At 42.2% G+C, this 20652-nt stretch overlaps 1 protein-coding gene across 2 annotated transcripts in view; it reads right to left on the bottom strand.

The window, feature by feature from the left end:
• The window catches only part of CFAP90 (cilia and flagella associated protein 90), a 250592-nt gene that overhangs the window by 80088 nt on the left and 149852 nt on the right, over window positions 1–20652 (bottom strand). For both annotated transcript variants that reach the window (XM_085604178.1, XM_085604179.1), the window contains one exon: window positions 2058–2174. In XM_085604178.1, coding sequence (XP_085460304.1) covers window positions 2058–2174 — 117 coding nt within the window. The remainder of the gene's footprint in view (window positions 1–2057; window positions 2175–20652) is intronic.

Below are 20652 nucleotides of genomic sequence, written 5' to 3'. Positions count from 1 at the left end.
TACAAGACGGCACGTGGCCTTTCGTAAACGCCACAGCACATGCATTGCCGCAGCTGCTGCAGTGCTCCTGGCCCAGAGCCCCACGGCCCTGACGTCGCAATCAATGACAGGTGGAAGTCTCTAGACAAAACAGCAAACCTAGAACATTCAAAAACTCAGCGCAAATGAAGCCTGAAAAAATAAGTTTCAAAGACTTTCCAAATGTCATCTGCAACATATTCCAAATCTGATTACCAGGGGCAATGAAGGATATTAAAATACACGTGGAATTATTTCGGGTGGGCTTCTCAGGTTTGTTTGCACAGCGCCTTCATTACCACTCCGCTTGCACCTCTGGGAAATGAGAAGTTAGAAGGAGGAGACAAAAAAGGTGAGAAAAGAGTCTGGGAGCGGTAATAAGAGGCAAGGAGGAGATGAAAGAAGAGTGAGAGAAGGAAAGTTCGAGAAGAATAGGGATGGTGGAGAAGGGAAAGACAGGAGATGGAGAAGTTGACAGAAAAGATAGGTAAGAGGAGGAGAACAAGAGCCTGGAAAAGAGAAAGTGCCGGGAGAGGGTGGAAAGATAAAGTTGAGAATGGTCCATATCTGCAAGTGAGGGTGGCGAATGCAGGCAGCCACTGACTGCTGCTCCGTGTGTTCACTTTGCACAGGTGAGTGCATTCAATGTTTTTGTTTGAGCACAGGGTCCAGGGGTACAGAGGGGGGAAAAAGATGTAGCTAGGGAGAGTAGATTCCAGTTCTCCTGTCATATTAGATAGGTTGGAAATGTTGTATTTATTTATTTGAAGTACAGGTGTGTTGTGGCTGTTTTAGCCCCTTCGGTGCCCGCCCCTTTCCCCGCCCTGTGCCGGCCGTTACATTAGCGGGCGGGGTTTGTGACGAGCTGGACTCGTCATGGGCACAGCGCCACCGCGGCCCATGACGAGTCCAGCTCGTCACGGGCATCGAAGAGGTTAAGACAATTTCGAGCCATGCTGTTCAACCAAAGGAGCAACTACCAATTTCATTATATTAACATAATTTCTCTGTGGTACTAGTTATAAAGTAAAACACACAAGATGATGGACAGAATGTTGCACATTGGCAAAACATAATCCCCCAGTCACAGATCTGGGTTTAATCCATCGTTATTTTGCTCACCACGCCACCCCAGTTCAGAAATGGCCATATGCAAATCAGTCTTGACCCTGTGCCTCATGGGAACAGTCCAGCCCGAACTGCCAAGCCATGTCTTCCCTCGACCGGAATCAAGCATCCTATGACCGGTTTCGGGGTTTCACCCCTCTTCAGCCAGGATAGCTTGACTCCAGTGACGTAGTGAGCATGGGACCCACGTCTGGGCATACCCTTCCCACATAGGGCGAACAGCAAAACACACAAACACACTAGTTATAAAGTGTCATTCAAAATGTCACAGGTAAGGGACTGATGTATCACACATAAGAACACATAAAGCATGAAAATATTGGCAAACTCAAAAGATGGCAGCTATGCTTAAGACTGTAAGTAGGGTGCTATGGGAGTCTGAAAAAAAGCTAGAAAATAACATTGATCAAGAAACTAAAAATAAAGAAGAGTCAGAGACAAGAGGAAAAAACATATTTCAATATCAATGGAAGAGGATCTTAGGCAAGTAGATCCGCAAGCTGCTTATCGCGAAAATGCCGTGCTACATGCAGGTTATAACGCAGTAAGAGACAACCTTCATGTTTCAGCAGTATCGCCTCTTATTTCGTAAACCATTATTCAGTTTGATTGAAGACTATGGTGCACAGATGCATACAAAGTATGATTGACAGCCACTAAGACGGCAATACTTGCCATTCTGTAATTGATCTTCACCAAAGCCTGAATACAGATGTCCTGTGATGTTTTTTTCAAGTATGCATTAAAGAGCTTTTGCTAAATGTGCTAAATGTAGTCAGCTGTTACAATTTACCATTAACTGCTGGTGATATGCAGTTAAAGAGTAGGCTATTAATAATTTAAGGTCCTATGGAGCATAAGGAACAAAGCAACATTTTCCATGAAAGAAAATAGTGTTTGGATTATTTTACCTGTCCATGGATATCCAGGCCTTTATGTTTTGCATGTTCTCTGTCATCTCGATGTAGTTTGGCATCATAGGTGACGGGTCTTTTATAAACGGTGTCAAATGTGTAAATGTGGTCTGCCTTCAAAGAGAATTAAAATAAATGATTTTCTATAGAAGGCATAACTTTTCATTTCAACATACCATACAAATTTTGTCTTCCTTTCTTTATTAATTTGACTATGATTATTTATATATACATCCATTGGAGAAAAAAAACTAGTTAAAGATTTAAAAGTACTTTGTTAAATAAAAGTTATGGTTCATTCTTCAGAAAAAGAAATAATGTTAGCTTTAGGAAAATCATAGAAATTCACCTACAAATCTATATTCAGGTTATGGTTACAGTGCCAAAGATGTTGAGTAAAGCAACCATAACTTTATCCAGAGCACTTCTGATGGCCTTACATGACATCGGAGATGACACCTTTGAATAGTACCATAGATGACATCAATGAACCTGGTATTGTAGATGGTGTAGACAGTGCAGTGTCTAGCCAAAAGCGAGGTACTGTGGCCAGAATAAACTGGATGTAGTCATAGGACAAGTACAGTGAGCTGAAGTGGATGAAAATTAGGTTTCTATGTAATGGCAGCGTCCAGGCCTCACTGGCGTGGCCAAAGAACATAGTCATTGGACTTCTAGGGGAGGGAACTCACTTGCAAGACCTGCTGGAAGTCCAAATTCTGCACCAAGAGACCAGTGGACACAGTTGAAGGTATTGACCCGTGTGTTTTACGTGCCGAGTTATGCCTAGGGATTTTCTAGGGTAGGGGTGATGAGAGAAAGGCTTAGCTCAATGTTAGACCCTATGCCAAGAGTATATTGACTACCTCTGATGCAGCAGAAAGGGCATACATTTTATAATTCTTCACTTTATCCCTAATTTATTAAAATCAGGAACTTTTTCTAAACCAAGAGGTTTGGGCCCATAGAAATTCAATGAACACTTACATATATCAGGTCCTCTGATAGATCTTTGGTAGAGCTAATAAGGACTCAATAATAAGAGGCAGATGCTATTTCCCTCATGAGGACCTATAATGAAGGAAAAGCCTGTCCAGCAAAAGTAAATCACAATATGCACATGTCTAGATATTCATTAATAATGACAAACTCTGTTTACTTATCAAGTTACTTTTATCTAATATTTCAAATATGAATGGTGAATACACAAGTACATAGGAATTATAAATTCTTCATTATTCTGTTATTTCAGGTACATTCACAATAAGAAACACAGCTCATTTTAATACATTAAATTTCAATGACAAGTGTGAGAGGAGAGAGATGAGAGACAAAAGAATAAATCATTGCACTAATAATATGTAAATCAAAGTTTGCGATGAACCTAGATCAAAGAATACTAATGCACAGCGTGCAAAAGTCAGAAATAGCAATGCAACCACAACTTTCTCACATCAATGCTCATGATTTCACCCAAGAGTCATAGATGATATCACAAAGAACATCATCAAAGTCATTAGTAGTTATCATTACTCTATATGGATGCATCAGATGCCCTTGTAATAAAAATCTGTACGTTATTTTATAAACCAGATATTATGCTCCTTGATCAGTGGCTATACACATGACCAAAATGTGGCAGTTGCGTGAAAGCTCTTCAACATTGCTGAGATCCCAAGTAACATGTAGTGACCTGCATGGTGACAGGTACGAATGAACGTGGTTCATTATGGTGGCCCATCACATTGGATAAAATGAGCCTCCGCTTCTATTCCATTGTACCAAGGACAAATGTACAAACCGGAAGCCCATGGGTAATGATTCCCTTGGACACAATATACATTTTAAGCATGCAAAGACAGGTATGCTACTTTGCCTTCAGCAGATATTGCTGAATGATGATAATTACATTCATTGGTATAGCCATAGGAAATATCATCTAAAATTGCAGAAAACTAAGAAAATCTTTCATACATCTTTTAATAATTTTATATCATCCTCAGTATTCCATAATAGAGGGAGATTATCGAAACAACATCTAGAGCGAGATGCGGACGTATCTTAATTAGGAGTTACCTCAACTTTCCTTTACCGGTTTATTGCTAATGACAGGAATCTGCTGAAAAAAAACATTTCCAATTCCATGGCATCCCACCACGAATTGAGAGAACCAAATGGAGCCGAATACCCAGAATACTCTGGCTTTTCCTTTCTCTAACAGGGTTTGGGAAGGCACTGTGTTACTGATAATTTAGGACCCCTGTGGGAACATTTTGATGTTCCACGTCTGGGCTCAGGGTGACCTGGGGGGGGTGATGTGAGATCATTCTGTGACAGCCCACCAACCCTGTGCAGCAGTGAAAGCAGCTGCTGAGTTGGAACAGCTGAAGGGGTAGCTCAATGATTCATCCTTATAGATGCATAGGATCCCAGAGTAATCAGTGGACCATCATATTTCTGTGGCAGCTGGATATTATGCTTTTCAGTCCATGTGGAATCATGTGACCTGTAAATTCCTCCTTGCGGTTACACTGGTCCTATGTAATAGGCTACAACCTGCATTGGGGTGTAGCGTTAGGTTTTGATGCATGTGGGTAATAATGGGGGGGGGGCTACCTAATTGGGAGAATTGGGCCTCTCTTCTACTGAATGGCACTTTACACGCCTACATGCACACTAGGGCAGAATAGGTCTCATTCTAGTGTTTGCTGTGCAAGTGCAGTAGGTACGTTTAAGCTTTCAATGTTTGCACCCAGGAAACTGAAAACAGTGGCTCTAGATGGGTGTAAGTTTGGCTCTTGTCAGCCCATCATAATAAGCACAAGTCTCCCTGAGAAATGGCACACCAAAAGAAAAAGCCTATTCTACAAATGCACCCCAAGGCTAATTGAACCCCATATTAATGTTAATCCCTATCAAGGGTGGTGTCATAGGGAATGATGCCAAGACATGAAGGCAATGTAAGGAGGGAGAGTAATGCCAGCCAAAGAAATTATTCACCCCTGAGCAGCTCTCCCTAAGGCTTTGGGATTGTATAGATAGCCTGTAAGCCGACAGAGTGATAAAAACTGACAGGGGTCTCACTGGCCCATCTTGGGCTAAGTTACAAGGAAGTGGATCAGAATGCAGATGGTTCCAGACCTCCCAGAGACTCTTGCATGGCTACCTCTTTATGTAGTCTCAAACATTGCTTTCTGAAAAGTAACGCATACACTAATATATTTACAAATATTTATTACACCTTAAATTAGAACAGAGACAGGAGTAGGACACTATGGGAATAATAAGTAAAGCATTAGCACAGGTGAGTATTAGGAATGTGAACAAAAAGAATACATTAAGGAGCTAGTAGCAACCTACAGTGTCCTCCCTGCTGACATACAGAAGTGCATCCAAATCCTCCATGACCCTCCTCTGAGGAGCTGGTCAGAGCGCGGCCCTTATGTTGCCAAAGTTCTGGATTCATTGTCAAGGATTGTCAAGGCTTAATAGTCAATAGTGTCTCCGTATCCGAGTCTCATGGCTGCTAAAACCTGTTGCTTTTATACAATAGTGCAGTGAGTACTTAACAGGTGAACTTAATCTTTTTTAATTTGAAGGGTGTGCATGGCCTGGGTGTGAGAGATATCTGTGCACGTGGTAATGAGAAAATGGAATTTGAATTGAGTGCAAATTTATACATATCATTGATAAGTAGGAGGGTTATCACTCAGGGTTGCACTGTCCAATAGAGCAATCGGGCACTGCCCGATGGGATGATCTGACAGATCAGTGTGTGGACCGGTCTTTTAGCTGCTGTGGGGAGGATTTATGAACAGTGAGGTGGGTTTTTACTGCTGATTTCCCTGATAATACCACTGTTTTTAGCTGTCTGCTTGGCTAATGGGGTCAGTTTTATTTTGGTGCGCAGACCTATTTTTTCTCCCAGTCCGACTCCATTAGTACTTTCCACTCACTTACATATTGCTTGAATTCAAGCATACCTTAAACAAAATGGAGCAACAAAAATCTAACATCAATTTTATTCACTGAAAAAACCATAGGTTTCAGGGGTGTTATAGTTAGCTGGACTTTTCACTTGTACAAAACCATTGAAATTCCCCCGTTATAGTTAGTTCAGCTAACTATAACTCGCGCGCCCGCAATGCACTGCTGATGACGTCACATATTACATCACTCATGACATGGTCAGTGACATCACTCATGACATCACTGATGACATCTCAAATGACATCACTGATGACATCACTGATGACATCATCCAGTGAATGTGTGTTTTTCTGAAAATTAAATATGTTTTATATATGTATATCTCAAGGTCAATGGAAGAATAAATGGGTATATAAGTGTCTAAATGGATGATTTGTTTTTGAAAAATTGATTGTGTAACTGACTGATTAAGTGTATCATAGTGAATACATGGCTTAGTGAGTAATGTTTAAATATGTAAATATCTGTATCAGTCTCTCACTTTGTGTATAAGTGGCTGCATGGGTTGGTGAGTAGCTAAATGGGTGTCTATATAGGTTATTAGTTGGTTTTTTGAGTATCAGTCTGAGTGTCTGCATGGTTCGGTGGGGGGTATTACGTAGTGCATAGGTGCATGAATGAGTGACTCACTGTTTGTATGTGTTGAACACAGCATGTGTGCAGGACTGTATGGGTGGATGAGTGTGTGTATGGGTGTGTTAGTGAGTGAATGACTGTCTCAATAGTGTCTTTATGAGTAACTACATATGTTTTAAACTAGTATATGTGACTATTGGTGTATATATGTGAGTATATGTGAGAGTGAGAGATTGAAAGAGTTCCTGTATGAATAAGTATGTGTTTCTATAAGTGATTGTTTAAAAGACTAAGTATGTGTAAGTTTCCGTAGAAGTAAGTATGGTGGTGTGTGTATAACTGTATATGCAAGTAAATGTATGTTTGATTCTTTATTAGCATGAGTGACTATGTGTGTGAGTAACTCTATGGATGAGTGGCATTGTGTAACAGGATGTATAGGTGTATGAGTACATATGATGAGTGAGTACATGTATGAGTGACTGTATAGGACTGTTGGTGAATGAGTGGATGTGTATGTGGATCTTAGAATTACTGAAGAGGTTGTTGTAACTGGTATTGGTATGTCCATTGTTTTGAAAATTTTAGTCTCTATTTTTGAATGTGTGTATCAAAGGTTATATTAGGGTGAGAGGAGGTCTGCCACTCTATCACAAGGATGATGTCATCAGTGATGTCATCAGTGATGTCATTTGAGATGTCATGAGTGATGTCATGAGTGATGTCACTGACCATGTCATGAGTGATGTAATATGTGACGTCATCAGCAGTGCATTGCGGGCGCGCGAGTTATAGTTAGCTGAACTAACTATAACGGGGGAATTTCAATGGTTTTGTACAAGTGAAAAGTCCAGCTAACTATAACACCACTGAAACCTATGGTTTTTTCAGTGAATTTCTGAGGTTTTTTAAATGCTAATTCCTAACTATAACGTGCCTGAAACCTATGGTTTTTTCTGTGAATTTCAAAGGTTTTTTAAATGCTAATTTCTAACTATGCCTACAGAGATAGGACATGTGAAGAAAGAAGAAAAAATGCACAGAAAGAAACAAAAGAAGTGCAGAAAGAAGCAACAGAAGTCCTCAAATACGAAGATAAGTGCAGGAAGAAGGATAACGTGCAGAAAGAACAAAAAGAAGAGCAGAAAGAAGCCTTGTTGCAAAATCATCCTGTACCCTCAACTTTTTCAGACGGATACTGGTGGTAACTGAGTCTGACTAACCAGTCCTAGAGCCAGTGCTATGTTAAAAGACACTTAGAATACAGTGAAAACACCTACATACACTAGGGAACATTATGCGTTGGGGTCCCCCTGTGATTAGCATGACCTCCTCTGTAAGCCCCTAGTGTATAATAGGGCATGGGGATTAAAACTACCTCTTAAAACAGGCCACAGGGCGTTTTTGCACACGTTAACTCAGGCCCCGTCCCCTCCCTTCACCACTGTGTAAACACGCCCTGTGTCCATTTTTAGTTGGGAGATTAAGTTCATTTGAATCCTGAGGGTCCCTAGGGTCCAACTAGCCCACTAGGTACCTCCAGTAAGTGCCACAGAGCTGCGTTGCAGAGAGGTGTAAAAAGTGGCACGGCCTGGACCACCTCTCTGCAATGCAGCTCAGTGGCGCTTACTGGAAGCACTTGGTGGGCTAGTTAGCCCCCAGGGGCCCTCAGTATTGAAGGGAAATTATATCCCCAATTTAAAACATGCCATAGTGCGTGTTTGCACACGTCACCTCAGGCCCGTCCCCTCCCTTCACCACTGTGTAAACGCGCCCTGTGGCTGTTCTAAGTTGAGAGATTAAGTCCCCCTGAATCCTAAGGGTCCCTAGGGTCAAACTAGACCACTAGGTACCTCCAGTAAGCGCCACAGAGCTGCGTTGCAGAGAGGTGTAAAAAGGGGCTTGGCCTCAGAACACCTGGCTGCAGCGCAGCTCCCTGGCGCATACTGGAGATGCCTGTTGGGGGCGCGTTTGCAGAGTGCTGCACGGAGGGGGCATGGCCTCCGGCACGATGCCAGTCTTTTATTTATTTTAGTTTTTTAAGAAGGGGGGCTGTTTGGTTCCCCTTCTTATTCTAATTTATTGGCCCTGATGACCCCATAACCCAGGGCCAGTCTCCTAATTATATTTTTTTGACCCCAATCCCCAGGGCCGGCCACTGTTTTTTATTATTTTTAAAAAATATATATTTATAGACACACCTAGGACATGCTGGACAAACCGTACGTACCTATCACCATGACGATTTGCGTGATATTCATTAAAAGGCGACTATGCATGCAATGAATCCACGTGGAATGTATTTACACCACTAGTGAAGCTCTGACATGTCTGATGCCCTACCGTGCCTAATCCTGGTAGACACCCTTGTCGTTTATTTATACAAACATGGGTAGCTATTGACGGGCACATTTAATACACATGCACACCAAGCCATTCAAAGGGGATTCGACAAAAATTCGACCAAAACTATGCAAGAAACCCCCCTCACGGTTAATAAAACACACATCCACTGCCGTATGTGTAATACTTTTTATTTTACTCTCTGGAAAGGGGACGAACATCACTTGAGAGTCACAGCGTGCTCCTGACAGAGCCCAATGCTGTGTTACACCCACCATTGCCTGCCGAGTGCCACACACCTCTGTGTTGTATTCCACTAGCTAGTGCATATGCTATGACACTCTCTAGCCCATGTGCACTGTAACACCACCCCGTGAATATGTCATGCCACACTTGTCTTCGCACGGGTTATATTGCCCCATCTAACGTGCCTTTCTCGATGCCTATGTTATAACGCACAGTGCTATGCCATACATATTACAATCTGGGATCCATATATTTGTCACAGTGCATATGCAACGTTACACTCCCCAGCACATATTTTATATTACAACTTTAGAGACTAGTTAGGTTACACAACACTGCCCTGTGCATATTACACTCCAAGGCGCATATCGCATAGCACGCGCTAGTGCCTGTGCTATCTCGCGCTCTCCAATGAATCTGTCATTGCGCACAATGTATTGCATATTATATTTCACGCCCGGTTCATCTTATATCACACTTTTTGGTGCATAGTTTATACCATACACTATATCTAGTTTTCATTTTCAATCGTGCTCTCAGGACTATGTTCTATATAACACTGTGTTCACCTACCCTTTTCACGGGCATTACATTTTGCGATAGGGGGTGGAGGGTCAGGGGGTGTTTCTGCCAAGTGAGCCCGGAGTCACAGTCACAAACGTCCTCTTCTTCCTGAATAAAAGTGAGATTATGCTGCATACTTGTTCATATTTTAAGTAGTTCGCACAGACACAATGTTTTAAAAACAATAAAGTTCCTAATACCCGCCTTCTCTGAACAGTTAGCTTGCTGCCCCATCCCCTTCCTCCCTATCCTCTGTTGTGTGAATCCATGGACTAGCCTCCTCCCTCCTGCCATGCATGGTCTGATGTGCTGCCACTGCCCTCAATTTAGTATGATGTACCAGTCCACTCCTCCTGCCCTCCATTGCCCAATTCTATGCCCCATCATTGACTTCCTGCTTAAACTCTGTGCTTAGCTTGCTGCCCCTATTCTCCTTCCCCCTGCCCTCCGATGTCTTTGTGCATGCCCCTGCTCCATCCTTTTTGCCCACCATGTCCCATGGACCTGCCACTCCTATCTACTCTGAGTGTTCTGTTGAGCTGCCACTCCCCTCCCACCTGCCTAGCATTGTCAGATGACTGTAACCTGTCCCTGCCACCTCCACCCTGCCTGTCCACATGCCATGCCCCTATCCTCTTCCTCCTGTCCTACATGGTCCATTGTACTGCCACACCCTTCTGCCCTCCCTGGTCTGTTGTGCTGCAACTGCTCCTCCTGCCTGCCCCGTGTGGTCTGTTGTGAGGTCCCTTCCCCTGAACTTTCTTGTCTGTGCACAGGTCCTGACCCTCCCTTCTATCCTCCATTGTCCTTTGTGCATGCCCCTCCACCCTCCTTCTTGCCCATCATAGCCATTGTGCTGCCACTAACCCTCCCACTTGCCATGCATGGTCTTCTGTGCTGCCATGGCCCCTCCCACCTTCCCTGTGTGGTCAGTTAGCTGCCCCTAACCCCCTCCCACCTTCCCTCCATGGTCTGTGTGTATGCCATCACAGTCTCACTGTTGCTCTTCATGGTGTGTCTTGCTTCTAGTGCCCATCCTGCCTGACCTCCATGGCTATCTTGCTGCTCCTGCCCTGCCCCCTTGCCCCCAGCCCTACTCCCTCCCTCCTGGCTTGTCTGTTCCATTGTAATGCCCCTGATCCGTCCCTCCTGCCCTTTATGGTCTGTTATGCTGCAGCTTTCTCTCCTGTCTGTCCATTATGGTCAGCTAGCTACCATTGCCTCTTGCCCCTCTGTTCTCTGTTGTCCATGTGCATGGTCCTGTCCCCTCCCTCTTGCTTTCTATGGATTGTTGTGCTGCACTCCCGTCCTGCATGCCCTGTGTGGTGTATTGTGCTGCTGCAAACCCTGATGCCTGCCCTGCAGGGTCAGTTTGGTGCACCTCTCCATGTCCCTCCTGTCCTCTGTTATCCAAGTCCATGTCCCTATCCCATTTCCTTCCATGATCCAATGTACCATACTTGCGAACATTTTGAACTTGGTAAGAGGGAGATTTTGAAAAAAAACTGGGGTATTGATTTTCCCCTTTGAGTTACATTGAAAAAGAGGATATTGTAGACAGGAGACAGATCAAATAAAGCCCATTTGAGCTTAAAAACATTGGACGTTTCCTGGCTGAATCGGGTCTGTTGGCATGTATGGTTGTACTACCATTGCCTCTTCCTTCTGCCCACAATGGTCTATTACATTGCCACAGCCTTGAAGGAGGGTAGATTTTGTATCACAGGGGGCCCCCTGGCCCGTTCTGTCCACACCTGAAGTATGAGACCCTTGTCCTTGCCCTGCCAGCTGCATTTGTAGGCCGTATTAAATTGACCAGCGGGTCCTGTGTTGCTATATAATTATCCTGAGACATCCTTACCACTCAGCCAGCATAAAACCCCTGTGTAGGCCCTTCTGTTCAATATGTAGGCCTCTTTGTTAAATTGACCATAGCTCTGCAATTTTAGTGTATAGCAGTCTGAAGGCAGGTCTGCGAGGCCTTCTGATCCAAACTAGTAGCCCCCACCCTACCCGAGTGCTCCGTGCTCGGTATCAAAGTTCAACATCCCCCTGAAGCTGTCGACATACAGTAGGCTGCATCCTGGACTGGTACTTGCTTCCTGGGCAGGTTTCCCGCTTTTAAGGAAGTGGCAACCGCAGAGCGCCAAGTTAGGAGAACTGAGGAGATTTTATACATAAATATATTGAATTCCCGTACAATACCCATTATTTTCTGCTTGCTCTATGGAACTTACGATAAGCGATTGGCCTGAGAGACTGACCTTTTCACCCAGTCCATTGTCAGCATTAAGTGGGTAAATGACGAAATGTCTGGTAAAATCTGCAGACGAAGCTTTTGGGTAGCATACGTAGGTAGATGTAGCGTGCAAAGGAGCCCACAAAATGAAATAAAAAGGGAGCACCCACAGATATCGACGGACTACCTCGCCGTCTGTATGTAGGTTAACAGGCAGTGCAGGTTTTCCCCAAGAGCTGGGAGCTCTTGTCTTCCTTTGCTTAAAATGTCTTGCTCTGCTTTGCTTGAAGTATCTTATTCTATTTTACCTATATGAAATGTCATGTTATGTTTAACCATTGTTCTCTTTACTTTTGCATTTAAAAGATTTTGTATTGTAATTGCAGGAATGCTTGCTCTAAGAGTAAACGTGAGTGTTCCTAGGTAACATTTTCCTTGGTGTAACTTGTTTCTCATGATGCATTTATAGATGTGTTTTCTCTCTCTCTCTGTCAGTACATTAATTGAGATACAGAGAATATTATGACAGCTGTATGATTATCTGGATTCTGTATTTTGTACTTTATGTCTCTATTCTGCGGTTTCTTTGAAGTTGCATCTTCTCATTAAACTGCCATTGTATTCTGCCTCCAATTCCATGCTCATATGTCTGTTTTCTTCATTTTTGGAGCAAGCGTTCCTAGGCACCCCGGCTCAAATTAAGGTGCCCCTTTTGTCCCTGACTCACTCTCCTGCTCAGTTCTGTGGTGGCTCCCGGGGATCTGGGGACCGCCCCTAGCTTCCTTGACCCGTAATAGATCTTCCCTCCAACAGCCTCTCTTGCAAGTCCTGTATTGTTGGTTTGTTGCCCCTGCCCCCCTTTCCACTGCCCTCCATAGTCTGTTGTGCTTCCACGGCCCTTCCTGCCTGCTCAGTGTGGTTAAATTGTTGCCTTTGCACCCTCCTACCTGCCTTCAATTTTCAGAGTCCGTGCCCCTGGCCTCTGCCTCTCAACAGTATCCTAATGAACAACTAGATTGCTAACATTCTATATTTATTACAAAAGTGTGGAACGCCTGACATCATCTTGATGTAATCAAAACTGTAATACCTAGAGCATTTCCTTTAGAAATTACATATATGAGAGGGTCTTATTGGCATCAAAATTATGGTTAGTGCTCTAAAAGACTAAAATAAGGACATATTTTCTGAGTTTTCAAATAGCGACAAAGCACTTTTAAATTATTTGTTATATTTATGTTTTTTTATCCAGTTGACCACTTGATTAAATGTTGCACTTAGGGGAGAGGATGTGGTGTTACTTCCAGAACTGCAGACTTTGCAACTGGGGAACCAGGTTGAAGTTTCTGCTTCAGCTCGACATTCTGTGATTCTGGTCAAATCACTTAGTCTCCCCATGTCTACAACCAAAATGAATTTGTTCTTGTGTGATGTAACCAATGCTCATGTAAAGCACTCCAATACCTGACAAGTCTGCACTATATAACACTGCAAAAACACAAAATAAGAAGTGTTTTGCACACTTCTGTCATTGGGCTATATTTGGGCTACATCTGGTTGATTTTGGGCTACATTTGGGCTCTTTTGTCTCCGGTGGCCATCTTGGGAGATTTATTTGTTATGAAGTTTCCTAATTTCCTCATGTACTGCAGTCTCCTCAGTAGGAAATGCTTTCAGTTTTTTACTTTGATTCCATCATGAAGGTATTCAGATATGTCACACATTTGCCATAAATTCTGAATGTTAGCACTCTAGTTGCTCATTAGATCACTGTAGTAAAACTACTCCACCATGGAAGTCTGCTCCTGGTATTAAAAGTGCATGTTTCAGTCTGCATGTCTGAATTTTTTAATGAAATAGAAGAGGATTTGAGAAGTCACTCAAAATGTGCCCTCATTTTCTTTCTTCAGCATTAATCATAATTTCTATGGCAAAATGAACCTCCTCATTGTGTTCCTTTTTAAATTAAATGTTTTAAGTGTTACCAGTTTATTCCAATCAAGATGGCTTCAGGTGTGCCATACTTTTGTCATAATGAAGACAGTAAGCGCTCTAGTTGTTTTTAAGAACATTCTGGGACATTCTGTCATTGGGCTATACTTGGGCTACATCTGGGTGATATTTGGGCTACATTTGGGCTCTTTTGTCTCTGGTGGCCATCTTGGGAGACTTATTTGTTATGAAGTTTCCTAATTTCCTCATTTACTGCAGTCTCCTCAGTAGGAAATACTTTCAGTTTTTTACTTTGATTCCATCAAGAAGGCATTCAGATGTGTCACACATTTGCCATAAATTCAGAATGTTAGCACTCTTTTTTCTCATTAGATCACTGTAGTAAAGCTACTGCTCACCAGGGAAAACTGCTGCTGGTATTGAAAGTGCATGTTTCAGTCTGCATGTCAGAATTTTTTAATGAAATAGAAGAGGATTTGAGAAGTCACTCAAAATGTGCCCTAATTTTTCTTTCTGCAGCACTAATCATACTTTTTATGGAAAAATGAACCCCCTCATTTTGTTCCTTTTTAAATTAAATGTTTTAAGAGTTACCACTTTAATCCAAGCAAGATGGCTTCAGGTGTGCCATACGTTTATCATAAGTAGGACTGTTAGCGCTCTAGTAGTTCTTTGGAACACTCTGGGAAGCTGCAGTAGAACACAAAGGAATCAACTGACAGTCTCTGCCCTTGTTGGATGTACATGTTTTACTGAGAATGTCAGACTTCATTCTCACATGACTGAGAAAGATAATGTGAATTTACAGAAAATAAGCTCTCAGTTTAGCCTATAGATCACCTTCCAAACCTCTGTGGTAAAAGCATGAGAAAATATTTTTCTCTCAATCATGATATCCCAGCAGAAGGCTTTTTCACATGGTGAAATCACCTTAGAACATACCACAATTCCTAAAATGAGTATGGTACCATCAACAAATGATTTATAATGTAACTAAAGTCTTAAAACCTTCTATTAACTGCAATGCTTTTTAATGAGGTGCTATCATGTATATTGGTCCCAAGATGGCTGCCAACACTTCTTGGATGAAGTGCTGACAGCCAATCAGATCTCAGGATGAGATGTGTGGTTAGGCTCCGCCCACATATATATATGCTTTTAAATGCTATTTACTCAGGAAATACTGAACAGATTTACACCAGACCTGCAAAAGGCACTTCCTTGACCTTATGGCTACCTCTCTGCCAAATTTCAAGTAATTCTGTTCAGCCGTTCGGGCTGTAGCTGTGTCTAAAGGTCCTATGGAAAAATTCATGGGGAAAACGCGTTTTGGGACCCCCCTTTTTTCTCGGCCCCTGCTTGACGAATCCCCCCGAGACTTTCAGGGTAGGAGCGGAGCGTAGCACCCCACCTATTTTGAAAATTTCGCGAGGATTCGTCGACCGGCGCCAAAGTTATTCCAAATAGAATGTTGCGGATTTCCTATGGAAACAGGGTCCTAACTATAACTACCTACTGGCGACCGCCAGTAGGTAATATATCTATATATATATATATATATATATATATATATATATATATATATATTAGAACTTTGCAACAAGAGAAGAATGAGCAACAAGCATAGTCATAGCCAATAAGTCTTGCCTTTGGGACCGTATAAGTGTTTAGCCATGCAGCACATTATCCTGGGTGCTCTGCCCGCCAGGGACTAAATAGCTAAACAATTACTATTTTTGCTGTTCACAAAGCCATCCTCATCCAAAAAAGATAATGTGAAATTAATTGCACAACAGGGCTGCCATTTACCATAAGGGAAATGGTACCAGAAATAATTAATCTATATCACAGTACATATACGTAGAGCTTACAAACTTTACAAAATGTCTGAAAAGCTGATCCACTTGAATCATTTCACTCGCCCCACGGAGAGAGTCGTGTAATTGTTTTTCAATTTTTACTACTTTCTCAATGACAAATTTTTCTTACTCTACAATGCCGTGAAACTAAGGTGTGATGGGAAGGTGGGTAGACATGTGTACAACTTCTTTTACTTATTTACATTACACAAATTAACAATTTGAGGGAACTTATATAAAAGTGATTTGCCACATATTCATACAATTTGCAAGTCAAGTATTGAAGTCAGGGTAAGAGTCTAGCCCTTCAGGCTCCAGTATATTCAATCTAGACCACACCACCTCCCTGGTTACAATGGAAAGAAGCATTTGCAATGCAATAGGTCTCTCATTTGCGAGAGTTTAAGCTATTGGCATTGTAAATGACAATGCCTGCTTTTTATATGTTTTGATAACTAACAGATATATAAAAGGCATTGTCATGTACAATGCCAATAGCTCAAACTCTTGTAAATGAGAGACCTATTCAATGAAGTGGCCCCCATTGTCCCGGACGGCTTAAAATGTTGCAGGAAAGCATGTTGTGCCTGCAGTACGAGAAACTATTTAAAGAAAATAGTGCTTACAGACTAAAAAGAACTCACTGTGTAACAACTGAATTAAAAGGGCCAGTCCTTATGGGAGGTTATAAATGAAGACAAGGCGGTACTAAGGAGGGACTAACAAGCCTATTAACGAATCAGAAGCCAGCATTTACGAAGGACAATGACACAAGCCAATGACAAATATAGGCGGAGAGTGGGCGGGGCTTCTATTCCATACTCCAATACAGCATGGCTCGCAGAGCAGCGCATGCAATGCCCAGGCTAGACCTAAAAAGGAGGTAGACCTCAGGTGTTCTAGGACCGAGACTGTGGAACCTCCGTCCTAATCAGAGAGCTGAGCCCAAGTGTATTTATTTAATTGAGAAGTTTTGTATAGTGTTAGCTAGACCCGAAGGCACTTGCAGTTTAAGAAACCCTTCAGAACCAAACTTGCTCTTGTAGCTTCCTTTCAAATGAACTCAACACAGGGTCATACCTGAAGAATACTTGACTTGGCTGCTGTCCCAACCCAACTGGAATTAACAAACCCATCTAACTGCTAAGCTGGACTCCTCTTGCTGTCAGCACTCTCATGCAACCGAAAGGAGACAAACAATGCTTTATACAACTCCTTACTAAAGAATTTGAAAGAGAGAATAAGGGCTGTTCTGGAAACAGCTGCTTCACCATTTTATGTTGGGGGATGGAGACCACCCAGAACAAAAGAAAGAAGCAACAGGACCAATGCGCCATCCTTAAACCGAATGGGTGAGACCAGAGGTAGAGGATGCATGCAGCCACTTCCTTCCAAATGGCCAATCTCTTGTAACGTACCACGCCAGAACATCCCCCTAGCGCAGAGGTCTTCAAACTGTGGGGGGGTGCCCACCCTGTGGGGCCGTTGGTGCATTCCCAGGGGTAGCGCGAATGCGTCTTCGACTATTTGTAAACGAAGATGGCTTGGAAGTGCGATTTTGTTTAATCGGTGCACATACATTAGCGTGTGAACTGCGATCCTGAGTGCAATGGGATATAAGAAGAGGTGTTGACCTCCACTTCTGTATTCTTCCTTTTTTTCCTCATTGCAGTGCAACTAGGAGTGAGGTCCTCTTTTCTGCCTAAATTCATTTCAGACTCGTACCTCTCACCAAAAGATGTAACTTCTGGCTTTTTTATTCTCCTCCTCATCTGTCCATGAGGAGTGGCTGTTTAGATTCGAACCTAAGAGAGCTGTTGGCTTTAACTAGCAATTGAATAATGGGTTTATAGTTAATGATTGTGTTATGGGTAGTGATTCTATATGACCAAATCAATTTATTAAGTTCGTTATCCCAATTCTTGTTGCCTTTCTTGGCCAATTGTAAAATACCTTTTAAGAATCTGTTCACTCTTTCTACCAACGAATTTCCCCTCGGGTGATACCAAGCTGTGAATTTCTGCTCAGTGCCAGTGTTGTTCATGAAATCCTTCATCAAATCGGACTTGAATTGAACTTTATTGTCTGTTAATATTGAAACCGGAAAACCCTCTCTTAAAAAACACTTTTCTAGGAAACCAATAACTGTTTCTGTATTTACCTTAGTGACAACCTCAACTTCGAGCCATCTGGAAAACAAATCCACCAAAACTAAAATATACTTGATGATTCCGTCCTGCCACACTAAGGGTCCCATGATATCTAGGGCAACCACTTCCCAGGGTAAACTTGGGAAAGGAAGTGAAGACATGGGAGGGTTGAGTGTCTTCTGTGCCTTATCAGAGCACTCACAATTAATACACCCTCGTACAAACCTTTCTATATCTAAATCAATCCTAGGCCACCAGTAAAGTGCTTTAATATTCCTTTTGGTGCAAGAAACTCCAGGGTGTCCTTCGTGACCTATGACAATAATTGTTTCCCGCATCCCTAAAGGGGGTATAATTTTTTCTCCTCTGCACACAAAATCCCCATCTAGACTCAATTTGTCACGAACTTCCCAAAACGCTCTTAAAATGGTATTAAATTTGCAGTCATTGGGCCAACCATGGATGACCTTGTTTTTAACCATAGACAAAATTTCGTCCTTGTCATATTCTTCTTGCCAATCATTTTTACGTAAACCAGAAGTGTCATCAAATACACCAGCTACAGAGAACTCACACCATGGATCAAAATCCACCTCTTTCATTGGTAGAGAAAGTCTGCTGAGGAAGTCAGCTATGACATTTTTTTAACCAGAGACATATTTAACTTCATATACGAAGTCCTGGAGTCGCATCGACATTCTTGCGATCCTCGCTGAAGCTCTAGAAAGACCTTCCGTTGTGAGTAATTTTATGAGAGGTTTATGGTCGGAACGTACCAAAAATGTCTTACCCCTAATAAACTTTCTGAAATGTTCCATAGCCCATACACAAGCTAACGCCTCTCGCTCCATTACTGAGTACTTCTCTTCCGTTGGAGAAAGAGAACGAGAAGCAAAGGCTATAACTACCTCTTTACCATGTTCTGAAATTTGAGATAATACACCTCCTAAACCCGTTCCACTGGCATCCGTTGTAACAATGGTATATGCCTGTAGATCAAAACCCTGTAAAGTGGGAGTATGAGCAATGGCTTCTTTAATGCTATCGAACAAATTCTGGCACGCAACAGTCCACACAAACGTAGCTTTGTTTTAAATCAGTGTACGTATTTCAGAGGTTTTTTGGGCAAAATTATTAACAAATTTTGAATAAAATTCTGCCAAACCAAGAAAAGATCTAAGTTCATCCTTAGACTTTGGCGAGGGTGCATTGAGAATGGCTTCTACCAGACTACTTTTTAGGTTTGATGCCACAACACCCAATCTCGTGACCCAAATAAGTGACTGATTTCTCAGCAAATTTGCACTTGCTGCCCTCAGCAACTAATCCATTATCCTTGAGAATGGTCAAAACTTCTCTTAGCACAGTATCATGATGTATCTTATCTTTTCCCATAATTAAGATATCATCTTGAAAGAATGCAACTTCTTGAATGTGACTGAAAAGGTTTGACATCAGCCTCTGAAATACAGCAGCGGCTGATGCCAAACCAAATGGCATTCGCTTAAATCTATAACACCCGAAAGGTGTACAGAAAGTGGTGAACTGTCTGCTACTTTTCTCTAGAACCACTTGGTGATATGCAGCAGAGAGATCCAATGTGGAAAACCACCTTGCATTTCGTGTCAAAGATAGCATTTCATCAATTCTAGGAAGTGGAAATTGGTCAACCAATATGTTGTCATTGAGGTACCTTAAGTCCACACATAGATTGGCCTTGCCATTAGATTTTCGTGCTACGACTAATGGAGAAACCCATTCTGTTGCTTCTACGGGTTCAATAACATTGTTATCTAACATTTTTTTTAGTTCCCCTTTAACCTCATTCCTGACAATAAAGGGAATGTTTCTTGCTTTATGTATCTTGGGAATGGCCCCCTCCTTTAAGCGAATTTGATGAGTGAATCTTGTAACACCCACTTTTTAGTGTCCTCCCCATCACAGGAAACGAAAACTTGTTCTTTACTATTGGGATTCAAAATGATGTCCAATAACTTTTGATCTTTCCAACCCAGTACTGATGGACCTTCTTTAGCTACATACAATTTTCCCACGGCTTGTCTTTCTTTAAAACGGAAGATTAGGGTTCTAAAACCTAACATGTCAATCTTATCTCCCGTAAAGCTTTCAGCAGACACATCATTAGGCTCTAACCATTCACCAATTTTGTTAATAAATTGTTTTTTCTATACGTCTTGTGACACGATGGTAAACGGAGAACCAGAATCGGCTGCCAATTGAACTACAATACCTCCTAGGGAAACATGGCACAAAGGTTTAGAGGAGGAGCTACCAGTGATATTTAGTACCACTGTAGTGAAGATCGTTATCTATATATGTACACTGCTAAGTTAGCACAACCGCGTTAGATGTTAGAAAGCCATCTTGCCGCTTTTGATGCTTTTGCACACGACACTGTAGTCACATGTTATTAAATTGAGAAATGCTTGCTAGACTTTGCTTCACATGAGAACTGTCTGTTGTTCACATCCCAAACAGTGAGCAGCGACCTTGGTCTGTACATAGTGTAAAGAAACAGTCTGGGTCGCTAGACGGTGCATGTTGTTGAGTTCAGGTTGATCGGCCCTCTATTTAGCCATAACACGCACGCAGCTGCAAATATCTGAAAGTCGGGTGCTTTTAATATTGCAGTGTTACATGTTTTCATTACA

This window comes from Triturus cristatus, chromosome 5_1 (genome assembly GCF_964204655.1).
Source record: "Triturus cristatus chromosome 5_1, aTriCri1.1, whole genome shotgun sequence".
Classification (NCBI taxonomy): Eukaryota; Metazoa; Chordata; class Amphibia; order Caudata; family Salamandridae; genus Triturus; species Triturus cristatus.
The sequence above is the reverse complement of the archived record's forward strand: the minus strand, read 5'-3'. Positions and strand labels throughout refer to the sequence as shown.